The sequence below is a fragment of the Pogona vitticeps genome, chromosome 2, assembly GCF_051106095.1.
Source record: "Pogona vitticeps strain Pit_001003342236 chromosome 2, PviZW2.1, whole genome shotgun sequence".
NCBI lineage: Eukaryota > Metazoa > Chordata > Lepidosauria > Squamata > Agamidae > Pogona > Pogona vitticeps.
The window spans coordinates 56,230,220-56,246,320 of NC_135784.1; the positions used below are offsets into that span (position 1 = coordinate 56,230,220).

General features: G+C 39.4%; 1 protein-coding gene across 3 annotated transcripts in view; it reads right to left on the bottom strand.

The window, feature by feature from the left end:
* Nucleotides 1–2,348: 2,348 nt before the first annotated feature.
* SRGAP3 (SLIT-ROBO Rho GTPase activating protein 3) overlaps nucleotides 2,349–16,101 on the bottom strand; it is a 233,720-nt gene continuing 219,967 nt past the window's right edge. For 2 of the 3 annotated variants that reach the window (XM_020791403.3, XM_020791404.3), the window contains exons 20-22: nucleotides 13,702–13,851; nucleotides 13,150–13,477; nucleotides 2,349–4,765 (exon numbers count right to left, since the gene is read on the bottom strand). In XM_020791403.3, the coding sequence (XP_020647062.1) occupies nucleotides 4,349–4,765; nucleotides 13,150–13,477; nucleotides 13,702–13,851 (895 nt within the window). In that variant the 3' untranslated portion in view covers nucleotides 2,349–4,348. The remainder of the gene's footprint in view (nucleotides 4,766–13,149; nucleotides 13,478–13,701; nucleotides 13,852–16,101) is intronic. The other variant, XR_013541621.1, reaches the window with a different exon arrangement.

The following is a 16,101-nucleotide window of genomic DNA, read 5'->3' on the forward strand; positions in this document are numbered from 1 at the left end:
GCCACTTTTGTGTTTTCTCTATGTAGAAATTCCTGGAAAGGGACACCATAAGTCAGAATTGACTTGATGGCATGCAAAAATACCAATTAATATTGTTGTTGTTAGCTATTGTAAGTTAAATCATGACAATTTTGAGAAAAGGTAAACTATTTATTCAACAGGATAAGTCCACACCCATCCACTGGTTTGATCTACATGGCATGATCAGCATACATAACAAAGGACCCAATCAGACACTCTAACTGAATGGCATTTTATCATACTTTACAGAGACAATATCCATAAGAAGGACAAGAATCATTATACAGGGCAGCCAACCAGAAGTTTTTCTAAAGTTTTCCGGCAAGAACAAAAAGCAGCCACTCAGAAGCAAATTGAATTCAGGAGGCCTATTGCCATACTATGAAAACTGCAGCACGGCTAGGAAATTATAAAGTCCATGTTTTGAGGGGAGGGGGGACAGGGGAGGGAAAGGTATTGTTTAGTCTACGAGTGGAAAAGTGCATGGTCCTTATATCATTAAAAGGTCTTAAAAGTTTATGCTGTTTGCTTATGATGGTTTCTATACAACAATAATATAAAGGGGGGGTGCAATTGCTTTTAAGTCAGCACCATTACACACATCACTTGGTTGAACAAAGGGAGTATCCGCACCAAATTACAGGGTAAGAGAGGAGGCTGCAACATTTACAGTCAGCCATCTCTGGGTGTTCGCTAAAGTAGCTTCAGCTGAGCAAGAACTGCAATTTTATGGGAAGGGTCAGAGGTCAGTTCACTGAAGTTTCATGTGCTCTGCATCAGTGAAAATCCAGTCTTTCCCTTTGGGTTTACACCATCTTACAATACTGTGCTGATGGCACTTGAACTCTCCATTTCTGCACAGATCAGTAATGAGAAAGGAAGTCTTCATTGTTTGAAACGTTGGTTTTATTGGTTAACTATGGCCCTTTTAACTTTAAAAAAAAGTGCCTCATATTTCTTTCAATTTCATAAGATTCAATTTAAATATTAGAAGGAATACTCTGGTCAAATCAGGATAGATACCATGATTGCTGATTCTAGGATTAGCAGCAAGAGAGAACTGGTAATGTAAGTGCACGACTAAGGTTTTATCCCCTTACACCAAAAGAGAGTTGACATACCCATCCATTATTTTTCTTTGTATTTGCTACTTTTATGCATTGGCCATTGTCCTTTGAAATCTTTATGTTGGGCCAAAAGAGGCCCAGTTGTGCTTAAGAATACAGAGATGAATCCATTAGGAATTCCTCTGGTCCGAGACACCCAGGAAATGGCACTTTAATGGAACAAGATGAAAAGAACAGGTCACTGGTAGATTGCACCCAAAATCTACATAGGTGAACTTGATAGAAATGTACAAACATTACTTAAGATAATGTTTTGATGATTCAACAGCACAGGTTGCAAGTGTTTTGACTTCGTACTACCAAAAAAATGCAGAAGAAAATCTACAATTCATAGTAGTCACCGACAATTGGAGAACAATGCATGAAGTAGGTAGTTATTCCTCAAAATTCAAATACATTTCTTGCTCATAAACCAAAAGAAAGGAAAGGAAAGGAAAACTTCAAAGCAATACACCCATAGCATAACACTGACTGTACAAGAGTTATCTCGGTATGACCAGCTCCCCAGCACATTTAATCCAAGTATTTGTTCTGGTGCTCAAAAGGCACTTTAAGATTTTTTTTTTAAAAAAAGAACTTCAACAACACAACCCACTGATAAGAAATGAAAAAGTACAAACAAAAATAATTTAATTTAAAAAGGCATTGGAATTGTGTTATATATTTAAGGGAACAAAAGTTAAACCCTCAAATGAACTCATGGTTCTGCTCTCAAGTCATTTTCAAAAGTTGTGCACACACAAACACGCATGCACGCGCACACGCGCGCGCACACACACACATACACACATTGTCAAGGAAATTGTTCTCCAAGAACAAAAGTGGGGTACAACATTTTGCCATATGGATTTCTCTAGCCACCCATGCCCCATGCCTACAACTACATTTGATAGCTCATTACGACAGCAAACTGGGCATCTGCTGTGATAATGATCCATGGATGACTCTAAAGCGAAGAACAGCATGGGAAGGCAGCAGAGGAAAGGAAATTAAATTCATTTCGTTTATGAAAAAGCTCCACTATTAACTAATTGTGGCAATTACAACAAATGCCTACAACATTAGCAGACATGTAGGTAAACACAGATTCTCTCTGTAATATTATATTGAGGAACAATTATAGAATAGCTACATACATTATTTATCCTTCACACTATACATGGGAAGGTCAGGTCAGGATTGTTTTGTGGGACACGGTACGTTGTTTCCATTTTTATTGATGAATTTCTGTTACACTGACTTATGCAATAAGTGCAAAGATTTGATTTCACCAGGTCTCAAATAAAATTTAGCCATTAAAAAAAAAACAGGTTACATTTTAGCAGTTACTTTCCAGCAATTAAGCAGGTACGGCAATATATAAACAGGCTAGAACAGGCAAGGGGCCATGAAGAGAAGACGTTATATGGAATGAAACATGCTTGTAAATGAGGTATAGAAAAGGAGAATAACACAATGATTGTATGTGTTAATTTCACGGTGAAAAACATTGTCTTATACAATGTATATCTATTCTATGCAATGTATATACAGAGGAGGGGTTAGGGATGTATTTGCTAAAACAAAGGAAGAGAAAGACAGTACATTGCTAAATGGCCTGGTGCCCCCTTCCCTGCTTTGATTATTTACTTATTCATTTTTGGCCAACAGCGGGCCATGAATTAAGAGCATGGAAAGCCACATCCAAGGTCATTTTAATACATTACAAGCTGCTAAAATAAGACCGATATAATTAAAACGAGCCTCTAATAAGGAAAGAAAATAATGACAGCCTCTGAAAAATTAGGTCAAGAAATATACATGGGGGTGGGGGGAAGAAGGTGCAGATTTAACTAAGTTCAAATGAGATCTATCAAAAAGGCATTTCATGTAAAAATAAATGTGCAGTGGTATTTAAAGTAAAAAATAAAAGTGAGCCCAGTAGATGGGCCCATGTTGCAAACATCTGTCTGTCAACAGACAAATATTTTATAAAAAAATAGCAGCATGAAGTTCAATGAGTAAAGATGTAGCTGTCATGCAAACCCCAGCTCTCACTGCATAGGTTTTTTTTGCCTACATTAAATTTTAAAGAGAAAGAAATATAACTTTATTTTCATAAATTCAGAACTGTTGTATATTGTTATATAGTACAGTACAGAAAGTGCAAATTGTAACCCCATCAGATCAGCTATACGACTGACACGGTCAAATATGGCTCATGCTTATTCATGCAAGGGAACACAGTCTGAGTAAAGTCATGGACTGTTGAGTTATTTGACAGGGAATGTGATTTTACTAATAGCTTCCTTGCCTGTTTTAATCCAGATTTTTTTTCCCAAAGTAATCATTAGCAAAAAGAGAGGATGGGGAATAAAATATTTCAAACACTATATAAGTTACCCTATTTATTTATTGTTATTGACCACAGGTTACTTCAGAGTCCTCTTCTGTTTTGAAAACAGCAGGCGCTGAGTTTCTTTTGTACACACATAACACTGAGATACAGCATAAAGTACGTACAGAAAATCCTTGGTTTCCCTTTCACACAAAAGGAAAATGTACCGCTCTTCATCCCCTGTGTCCATAGGTGGTACATCTCTCCAACCAGAAAACAGCCACAAGCTTCCATGTCTCAATGAAGCAGTCTTTGAAGAGATGGTTCTGAAGACAACTATCCATCCATCTGGAGGACATGATCGTATCTGCAGGACTATGAAAGATGCTTTCTTTTGTTTGCAGGGATAAATCCAGACCAAACTGTGTGAAAACTCAATCCAAGAACTGACCAATTGTCTATTGCCTACTGCACAGTTGCTGTGTAATCCACGCACGCGCACACATACACACACAAATGCTCTCTAGAAGAAGTCTAAGGGTGAGTTTCTGAGGTAAATCTACTAAAATGTTATTGAACTATGTACAGTTTCATATATACTTCTACAGAGACTTGAATTCCAGTGGTAATGCACATAAAATGGCCATCTTATTTGGCTGTACCAAATATTTCCAGCAATCTTGAGACAAATGTGTGTAAATGTCATGAAATCCCTAAGCCACATCTACCAGCCCCTTGTTTTTTCTACAAGAGTCATTTTCTTTGTCTTTGTCTTAATGACATCACTTGCACAATCATAGTTTTTGACTCAAAATAAATGAAAACTGAGATGAGTTACCCATTTTTTACCCCAACAGAGATTTCCTTGGAATGGTCGTCAGAGCTACATAGTGCCAGATTTGTCTGAGGAGCTGTTAGGGAAGATCTTCTCTGTGGGCGTCACTGCAGGACTACCCATTCCTGAGCTGCTACTGCTACTTGATCTGTGTTGGACAACCGGTCTGATGGGTCGCATGGGTGGCGGCCTAAGCTGAGCTCCAGCGAGCCTGGCTGACAGGGCTGGTTTGAAAGTAGTCATCATTTCAGTGGTTGAGCTGCTACTACGTCTCATGGCAGCATCAGGATCTCTAATCATGATAGTATGAAGGGGGCTGGCAGGTTCAGAGTTGACAGATCCTATCTGTGGGTTCTTCATGGGTTCAAGGGTATCCAGGACTACATCAGGGGCTTGTTTCACAGTATTTTGCCTCTCAAGTTCACGAAGCTCATTCAGTGCTGTGCTCATAGTCTTTTCAATATCCTGTAGATAAAATAAAAATATAATCAGAATTTTTTAAAATAAATCCTGCACTGGTTGATCTAAATGTGTTCATATCCCATTTTCTGGTGTCACTAATTTGCCTGCCCTAATCAGTGACTTGGATTAGAGGAACTGGCAAACCAAAGAAGTGGGGAACTCACTGCCTTGTTGTGCATCAGCTGATTGCACTGGGACTGGTTAAGTACGCAACAGAGACCTTTGCTCTACGGATTGCTTATCATGTCCTTTGAACACAAATGTTCTCTCTTCTATGATTTTTTTCTTCTCAACCAATCAGAAAAATTTGATTTCTGGCTTGTCAGTAGAAAAACATCACAAAACAGAAAGCATCTGCTTTCAGATGATATGACAAATAGAAACCACAGATTAAAATTCTGTCCTTTTCAGCAAGAGACACAATCAGGCAGTAGGCACTGGAATGTTTCTTCCAATCAATTCAGTCAGGCTTCCCATGGAGCACAGGTTTACTGTATCATCCTGACTGATCCAAAGGATTGGATCTATAGAACTACGAGTGGAACTTTTACCTATGCGTTCTCATAAATTCCCTAAGTGCAAGAGTTTGCCCAGCGGTTTTTTAAGCACAGTGGTGCCTCGCTTAGCGATTGCTTTGTTTAACGATGTATTCGCTTAGCGATGGGTTTTTTTGAGGAATTTTCCGCATTGTTTAACGATGTTCTCTATGGGCGATTTTCACTTAACGATGTCCGTTTTTACTCATTTAAAAGTGTCTTAAAATGTTTGAAACCTGTTTTAAATGCTTGGATCCGTTAGTGCATCTTGTAAAACATTTGCAAATTTAATTTGGCTTTTTTCTGAGTCTTCGTTAATTTTTGGTGAATTCCCCCCCCATTGGAATTCCAATGGGGGGGGGGGAAAATTCACCAAAAATTAACGAAGACTCAGAACAAAGCCAAATTAAGTTTGCAAAGGTTTCACAAGGTGCACTAAAAATTCCAAGCATTTAAAACAGGTTTCAAACATGTTAAGACACTTTTAAATGAGTGAAAACGGACATCGCAAAGCCATTGAAATGCATTGAATAGGCTTCAATGCATTCCAATGGGGGAAACATTGTTTCGCTTAGCGATGTTTCCTATGGCGATTTTCGCTTAAGGACGGTAATCCGTTCCCATTGGAACGGATTAACTGGCTTTCAATGCATTCCTATGGGAAATGGTGTTTCGCTTAGCGATGTTTTCCCATAGCGATTTTTTTGAACCAATTAACATTGTTAAGCAAGGCACCACTGTATATTCTATAACAGTTGTCACACTTCATCTTGCCCTAAAACTATGCAAGAACATCTTTGAATAATGTTTTTTCCTTGTGCACCATTCTAGCTTGACATACTAACAAAATACACACACACATACACATACACACACAGAGAGATATGAAGAGTTCAATGAGCAGAAGACATTTACAAATGGTGAAGGACCCCTCTTACAGACAAGACACAGGAGAAGAGATAGGCCACCTAGTGTTCTCCAGTTGTTTTGTACTAGAAGTCCCAGAAGACACAGGCAGTTCGCCACAGAGACTGTGAGAGCTGTAATCCAAAATATCTGTAAAATGGCAAGCTGCCTACATTGATTTCATTTCCCACAGCATGGAACATTTTAAAAGATGCTCAAAGCAACATAACTATAAACACCTTTTAAAAAATTACAAATTAAAGAAATTGAAACACAAGAGAGAAATTCACAAATCCCCGCAAATGTAATGGGCCTAATCTGGTTGTGACTTAGTACCAAATTTCAGCTCTTGTCTGTTGTGTACTGAGTAGTCGGACTCAGTACCCAGGGATTTCTGACCCCAAAGGTTATGCTGTGTCCAAAGGTACACAAGAAGACTTGGGCCAGGTTTTCCATTTACTGTCTTCTATCAAGTCCAAGTTCAGGAAGACTCCCTGGAAAAGACCCTGATGTTGGGAAAAGTGTGAAGGCAAGAGGAGAAGGGGACGACAGAGGATGAGATGGTTGGACAGTGTCATTGAAGCTACCAGCATGAATTTGACCCAACTCTGGGAGGCAGTGGAAGACAGGAGGACCTGGTGTGCTCTGGTCCATGGGGTCACGAAGAGTCGCACATGACTAAACGATTAAACAACAACAAATCAAGTTGATGGTATTTCTGCAAAGATGGTTCTGGTATTATTAAACTCCAATTGTTTATTATTAGTTATTTTCATTTTTGCCAAACTAATAGATTTAGGGTCGTATGCAGAAAAGTATAATGGTTTATAATTATTTACACAAACAAACAAATAGAATAACACAACAACTATGTTATGCTGATGCAATAGTTGAGATGATAGTTTCACATTTCTTTGTTTCTTTTTTATTAAAATGCCCACTGAATGTATTGAAGGGAAGGAAACAGGCTCGTGAGGAAGGCAACAAGATCTTTTAACACAGGCGAAAGGAGGCATCAAAATACTGCCAAGAAAGCATTCCTTTATCACTGCATCTAGCAGTGCAACACACTAATAAAAAATCCCCACTCTCTCTTTCTGTTTTATACTTTAGTTAATTGATCCTAAACTTTCAACTCTCCCAACTGGATGGGGGTGATAAAAAAATATTCCAAATGAATTTGCATCTATTTCACCTCAGTTACTAAATCGAAGGCTTCCTCTCTTACACAAACTTGCACTGGGAGTTCCTCAGGCCCCTTCTCTGCAACTCTTTATGAAAGTTCTGAAGACTCACTAGCCAGTGTGATGTTACAGCATTAAGACTGGGACTCTGGAGGCCTGGATTCAAATTCCCACTTAGTCATGAAACTCCCTGGGCCAGCTTTTAAAGGAATCATGGTCGCGTACATGTGTAAGGGTCCTTTAAAAATATTCTGCTTCTGCCACACTGATGGTATTGCCCAACAGATTAAACCACCAGGTTAAAGAACTACATTAAGAACTACATTTTCTCTTTATAAAACATTCACATTTTAAAAAGGTGAGGACTAGGCTCATGAAACGGTTATCCTCGAGGATGGAAACAACTCTGCAGCCATAGGACTACTGCATATATCAACTGTCTCTTAATAGAATTTTTATTATGGTCGTTCATCTTCCACTTTAGGCACCAGAGACACTGGATGGATAAAAATATGACCCAACTCTTATTATCCTAGTAACAGGGGGGGAAAAAGCTCAAGAGAAGTCAAATTCTCCACGTTTGCACTCTTAAGCGTCGGAATGAAAGGGGTGGGGGACAGAAATGAGAGGAAATGTAGGTTTTCTTAAATGTCATGATGATTGCTGGTACATCTTTTACCATGGATATAGCTTGTAACTCATGATTCTTAATAAAATGGATTTTTTTAAAAAAAACATATTTATATCTAAGGTCTAGACTCATTTGCAAGTAAACCATCTCTGCCTCATTAACAGGAGAGCGAAATATGAAAGACACAGGTCAACATAAAGAAAGATGCAGCTCTGGCAGTTAACTCTTGACAGCTATGAATAATGTATTTGATAAGATCCAGCAGAAAAAAAACTGACCTATACACTATTCAAAAAGAAAAAGAAAAACCTTGATTTTTTCAGTGCATTGCTAACAGGCAAAACTTTAGCATGAGAGTGATGGTGCCTCTGCACATGTACACATGCATACACACACACATACACACACGCAGATGCATGTGCACATGCACCCATGTTCACACACAGGCTGATGGCCGAAACACTTCATCGAGAGAAAGAACATAAACTGCCATATTTGATTTGCTATGGGGTAGAAAAAGTGTTATTGGACAGAAGCAGAACCTCCCATTTACATAAATCTCCACTAATGTATTTCTATTAAATTCTTATTAATTTCTCATTCTATTTTTTTTTTTTTTTGTTTCAGTAAGATCCCAGAACAGGCATAATCCAAATTTCTACAGAATTTTGGGGAAGGCTCTTTGTTCAACAAGGGACCAGTGGCAGCTTCATACTGAAAATAAACCCCCCCCAGAGTTCAACAGAACCTTTATTTCTGAATATGGAACACTGCAGCCTCAGTACTATATAGGAAATAAAACGCCAAGTCATGCCCCTGGCACTTTAGGACTCTTTGAGACAGACCATTTTTCTCTCCTTAATGTACCATGTTCTGTACTACTGTTATCAGTAATTTCCCCCCATTATTGCCCTTATCTTGCTTTGCACAGTGCTCTTTCCCCTGGACTTTCTGCTCCTTTTCAAAACTTATGAGTCTTGTTTATTTAAGTTCTTCTTCAGAATAAAGTTCAGCATCCCCTACTTTCAGTCAATGTATCTTAGGGACAGCACCAGTCCAAGCTTTTGATTCACACTCCAAACCAACCAACCAATCCAGGAATTAATCTCCGGAAAGGAAGTGAATTTCTTGACAGAAGCAGATTTCTCAAGGAAAATAGAAGCTGCATTCTAAAGAGATGCTTTTGTGCAAATCCTAGCAACTCCCCAGCTTTTTCAGCATCAGGAAAAGCTCTTGGCATGGAACAAACACTCTCTCTGGGAGAAGCTTCATCCACTGCAGAGCCCACTCTGATTTTTTTAAATCCACATTTTGCTATCATTGGCCTTTTTTAAAAGAAAAAAACTGAACATGAACCTAAGACAGCCTACTCTTCTTACCTTTTAACACAGAATTGGCTGATTTTGTAAAAATTATTCTGTTAGCTGCATCTGAATGAGCAATTGTGAGGTTTCATACTCCTTGCCAATATGCTTTGATGTAACACATCTCTTTCTGATTGTTCATACTTGCCCTTACTTCAGCCTTTCGCCTTCCACAAGTTCAACACTTCCCTCTTGGTAAAAACAGGCTCACAGAAAGGGTGGATCTAGAATCTGACAGCCTAGAAGTCTTATCCAGAGTTCAAGAACAATATTTTTTTCACACCAGCCTTCTATCCTTCCGAGGTCGGTAAAATGAGTACCCAGATCACGGGGGGGGGGGGGGCAATGTGTAGCCTGCATAATTAACTTGTAAACTGCCCAGAGAGTGCTTTATGATGCCCAGAATCTCCCCAGTGCTGATTAGCAAATTCTTGAAGCTGTACTGCAAAAAAGGTAAATTTCCAATCTCTGGTCACTCCACCCTACTTTGTTTTCATAATAAAGGTTAGGAGGCTACAGTATCCATTAAAAGGAGTTTCTCTTTCCTCTAGCTTTCCCCCAATCTCCTTTGGTTGTTTTGAAATTTCCAGTGTATTTCCTTCTGCACTGGCTTCTGTGCCCATTTGAGAAGAATAGTCAAACCAAATTAATAATAATTAAAGGGGGGGTAATTCTTAAAAATCTGTAGGGCACTGATTTCAATTCCTGCATTGAGCAGGGAGCTGGACTCAGTGGCCTTCAAGCCCCCTTCCAACGCCACTGTTCTATCATTCAATGAGACAAAGAGCCCCCATTGGTATACAAAGAAATAAGAATGTTTTGTTTCATCCACTGCTGTTCACATTAAACTTTTTAAAAAAGATGGAAAAGCCGTTTAACTCAAAGCCAGCAACTTCCCAATTTTTCTCAAAGACAATGGCATTAAAACAAAATCAAATCAAAATCGATAGAGTGGGGGTGAGTGGCTGGGGGGATTGCTGTTTCTGTATTTTTATGTTTCTTGTGTAAACTGCCCATAATAGTGGCCTTTCACTAAATTGGGTGGTATATAAATGTCAAAAAGGAATAAAATAAATAAATAAACTTCACCGCGAAACACTTTGTGCCTCTCTTCAAAAAATCCCAAACAGTGCCACACATTAGGGTTACTATGGTGAAAAGCAAGCCACAGAGTGACAACATAAGCAATCCATCAAGGGCCCACACAGAAAAGGTTGAAAGGTGTCAAAAGCTAATAAGTGTGAGATGGAAAATAAACAGCTCTGCCAACCTTTAAGCAACTCATACAGCAAAAAAATAAATAAAAAGAAACTCAGCAGAAAGGTTCAGAGAAACATATTCTCCCATTTAGCCTTTCAAGGTTACTTTCCTTGAGGTGTGTACACACACACACACACACACACACACACACACACACACACACACACACACACACACACACACACACACACACACACACACACACACACACACACACACACACACCTACAAACCACCTTATCCTCTTCATTAAAGTGTTTGGTGACACACATTTCCACATCTATGGAGGTCCCCTCCCTATTTGCTTCTACTGTTCTCCTTTCAAGGCCCATAGCTACACAACTGAATAAAGATTCCACCACTGCTAAATTGTACCTGTTATTAAATATTCTTCAAAGGACATGATTTCTAATATATTCTGAATCATATCTAGTTTCCTCCAACAGACATGAAAATTATACCTTCAATTTATGACCATTTTTTTAATTTATTACTGACTGATAATCTACCTAACTACCTCTACCCTTTAGTCATGACTGGCTTCCAAAACTCTTCAAATCCACAGGTATAAAAATAAAAACACGTACAAATCCATAGAGATCACTTCAGAATTCAAGCAACTATCTTCAAAACATGTCTAATAATCGTGTCTATATATATGAATAGTCTACTTCTGTGGTTTGGCAACCAGCATATTTAATGGACAGAGTCCCCCTCCCTCAGTCTGCTACCTTCAAGTTACTGTGTGTGGGGCTACGTACTTCCCTTTCAGCACAGCCAATGACACAGAAGGCAAGAGGCTTTAGACCAGGGATGGGCAACCGTGGACTTGATGTTTCCAGGACTGCGATTCACACAATCCTTCCCCATTGGTTTTGCTGTAATCCAGCAATATTTGGGAGGTCTCAGTTGCTCTCTTTTGCCTTAAAACATGTTAAATAAGAAACGCATTTGCCTTGAATTATCCGATTTTGTGCAAGAGAAAGCTGTGGTCAGATGGTCAAGCTTTTGAATTCTCAGTCTATAAAAACAGGGAACATTCTGAAGTCAACCTCATGTAACTTTGTGGGGAGGTGGACATGTTCTAAGAATATTGTTTTGGTTCATAATCTAACTAATGTAATTTAGATACTGACGTCTTCTTGTCACAGACTTCTTTGTCTTACTCACGTCAGAGCCAAGATGGGCAAAATGCCACCTCTACCCACATGCAGCCTCCCATGTATGTAGCCTCCAAACTCCCAGGGCTCCTTGGGATTTTAAAACAAAATCAAAAAGATTTTTGCAAAGAAGGCCTATTTCCTCTGACGGGGGTCTCTAAGAGTACCTGTTTTCAAGCTGGTGGATTGGAGGGTGGGCTTCTCCCAAGGCCCCTCATGCCCCTTCCCCTGTGAAAACCTAAAACTAGAAACAGCTGTTTCCCTTGTTCGTTTCTTTAAAAAAAAACAGTTATTTTAGCCAGTTTCATGCCCTGTATAGCCTGAAGTTGACTCTGAGAACAAATATTTTGCCCCCAAGACTACCAAAGTTTGGCTTCTTGTGGATAGGAGACAGCCCTTAATGGTTTGGGACCTCGTTACCTGACAGAGTGTCTCTCCCTAAGATGATTGTCCAGTTAGGCCACCAAGTTCAACCCAATATCATGTTCATGGGTGGCCACCCCTAGAGAGTCCCAGAAAACTACCATCAAGAAACTGGGCCTTTTCAGTGGTGGCCATAACATTATGGAATGCATTGTTGTTGTTTAGTCATTAAGTCGTGTCCGACTCTTTATGACCTCCTGGACCAGAGCATGCCAGGCCAACCTGTCTTCTACTGCCTCCCAGAGTTGGGTCAAATTCATGTTGGTAGCTTCGATCACACTGCCCAACCATTACCCGTAGATATATACAAGGTTCCCTCCCTTCTGACCTTCACGAAATGGGGAAAAACCTATTGTTTGAAGTGGCCTTTAGAAATATCTTACTTCTTTTACATCCTCTGGGCTCATGAAATGAATTGATTATTGATTTTCCATCCAGGTTTCCCTCTTTTTTGGGACATCCTGTTTTTTAATGTTTATTGGTACTCTTTATTTATATCCTTCTGGGTGGGATTGGGTAGTTGTGTTTTAACTTTGTTAGCCACCCAGAGTAATGCCTAGGCACTAGATGGGTAGGATATGAATGTAATGAATTACATTCAAGTCATCAAATACATTAAATCATTTCCCCCATTCTTTGTATTTTTAAAGACTGAAATGCATCACAGTAACCCAACAGGTTGGAACACTGGAACAAAGCACGGGGAAAGGATGTCCTGGTGTGGGTCACCAGCAGTGCCCCACTGAACAACTGCATGATCAAAATACTGTTAGGAATAGTTCCTAATTTGTATGCTTTAAATCCCAAACGTAATGTTCCTTAAACAAGCCACTCTCAACAGCTGAACATGGACTTGAGTGAAATCTGTTTGCTGTCTCCCATGTTCTCTTAATACGCAAATATTTTCATAAAGTTCTCCCTACCTCTGCCAGGGCTTCAGCCTCCAGTGATTTCTGATCTCCAAGACTACTGTGACGAGTTGAGCTAGATGTGGGTCTCAATGGATGGCCATCAGTCAATGCCTTTCTGTCTGGATAGTTGATACTGCCAGCACTACCAAAAGTTGCCATCCGGCGCTTCTCTGGGCTGTCAATCCGGCCTCTGTTCAGAGGTAATATGTGGGGGCTGCTGGGACAAGCTGCTGCTCGGGGAGGGGTGTCAATTCCAGGGCCAATCCCTCTTGGCGGGCTATGAGTATCCCCTCCACTTCGACGGCGAGGGATTGCTGCTCCATCAGATCTCAATCTCACACTGCCAAGAAAAATCACCATGCTTGTGAAACCAAATCTCTACTCAAAGCATCCCCAGTCATTTGGACGAGTGATTAGGTCTCTTTATGCCATTTCCAGATAAGTGAAATAAACTGTACAAATCAGCTCATACATTTCTTCCAGCCCCAGAATTATTTCTTGCCTATCACAGAAAAGGGAAAAAGAAAATGATTGCATCCCAGTAAGAACAGATCCATTTCCTACCGTCCCATCACTCCTCCAAAGCCATAGTCTGGAATATGATCAGTTGGAGACTGGATGTCATTCTTTGACGAAGCTTTATCATCAAGCAGGGGCCCACTGCTAGCCTCACTGTCGGCTTTCTGGCTCAGGCTGTCGGAGAATGCATCATCCCTATAGATAAGGAAATGCTCAGTTAACCTGAAGAGATAAGCAATAAAAGCTTGAGCCTAAAGGAGTAGATTTCGGTCTAGATGGGCGGGGTATAAACAAACAAACAAACAAGAAGCCCTGCTTGGGATTTCGCACCACTGGCCAGATTCTCTGTCAATGGAAGTAGGGACAGAGTAATCCCTGGAGAGGGCGTAGAGTAAAACTGAAAGTAGACAACCCAAATATATGAATTTCCAATGCTGGTCCAAAACCACAAAAACAGTTCCAATACACTAACGCAATTGTACAACTGACTCACAGAACCTTTTCTTCTGGAGGGCTGGGCAAGAATTTAACATACAAACAAGTTGGTTTGGAAACTTTGGAACTTTCCAAATGGATGCTGTCAGAAGATTTACAACTGTACCTTTTACTCTTCTGATATGGAAGTGAGAATGTGAAGGCTCAATGTCTTTCTTATAGTAGAGGTAGGGTACTTTGATATTGAAAGACAACCTTTTAAGGATTCCCCCACTGCTGCAAGAGTTCTTAAATCTAGCACAAGAACCAAATGAGACATCACACACTTCCCTGTGATGGTTTGCAAAACCTGGGCAGTTATGGCCATCATTTCCTTTCCTTTTCTGAAGCTAACTGTACATGTCACACACAAACACAACAAGGGCAGCCTGCTTTTTTCCAAAGATACAACCAACCCATCTGATGCATCTAACTTTTCAGGAGTCTGACAAGGTGTAAGGAAATAGGCACTGACATGTGGAACAGTATACAAACAAACAAAAAAAATTAAAATCCACATTGGCCATAAAAAAAGAAAACTTTTATAAAGCAATATTGAAATGGTATTTGACTTCTCTGGAATTAAATACTACAGATTCTAGTTATTATAAGATTTGCTGGAGATGTGGACAAGTGATTGGTACCAATTTCCATATGTGGTGGAAGTGTGAAGTAGTACTGAAATTTTAGAAATTAGTGTTTTTTTTTTAATGGAAAGAAATTACATTTAACAATAGACGGTTCCCCATATATTGCATTATTGCTTATTTTGGAAGGTGAACAGTATTATTATGCAAAAAGGGAGAGTTAATTATGAGCATGGTAACAGTGGGGTTGTGGGGATGCTGTGGGCTAAAGCGCAAAAACCTCTGGGCTGCAAGGTCAAAAGATCAGCAGTTCAAATCCATGTGATGGAGTGAGCTCCCGTTGCTTGTCCCAGCTCCTGCCAACCTAGCAGTTCGAAAGCATGTAAAAATGCAAGTAGATAAATAGGTACCACCACGCTGGGAAGGTAACGGCGTTCCGTGTCTAGTCACGCTGGCCATGTGACCATGGAAACTGTTGAGGGACAAAACACTGGTTCTACGGCTTGGAAACGGGGATGAGCACCGTGCCCTAGAGCTGAACAAAACTGGACATTTGTCAAGGGGAATCTTTACCTTTGCCTTTTTAACAGCTGCTAAACTAGTGATTGAGAGATATTGGAAACTGAAGTATATGTCTCAATTAACTGAATGGTATAATGAATGATAAGTTCACATGGGACATAAAGGTTTTAAAAGAGAATAAATTTGTTGAAATATAGCAAGACTCTTAATGAAAAGTGAGGGTTGTTTACTGAAACATAAGGTAATGTTATTCTGGAAGGGTTGAGGGACATCATAACAACTACTACAACAAAATTATACGAAATATATTTCTATCTCTCTTGGTCCCAGTCGTGGGTGTAGCAAAATATTTAAGTTTGTTTCTGACTTGTATAGACTTTTTAAAAAGTTTTAAGGTATGTATGTATGTGTAAATTTCTTGTTGTTTTATGTGGCGTTGTATATTGTAGTTAATAAAATTCTAATATTAAATTAACAAAGAAGCAGGCAAGGCAGCAGGAGTTGTTATGAGCTTTGAGCAATTGGGCAAAAATTTCAATCCTATAAATATGCAAATTCTCACTAAGGCTCATTTTTTTTAAAGAAAAAATCATGCCTGCTCACCACACAGAGAAAATCTTGCAATCTTATGTGTTCTCTTGTTTAGTATGTGAGGACAGACCAGATCACGATTTATATCTTGATTTTGGATGTGTTATTTGGTACACTTCACTCATTTATTTAGAAGCATACCTAAATGGACAAATGAAGAGCAGCTGCTGCCAGTATGAACCTATTAGAAAACAGAGCAAGGGGAAAACACACTTGGAAAGAGAGAGGGTGGTTAGCCTAGACTAAACAACATTTTGAAAGATATTTCTTA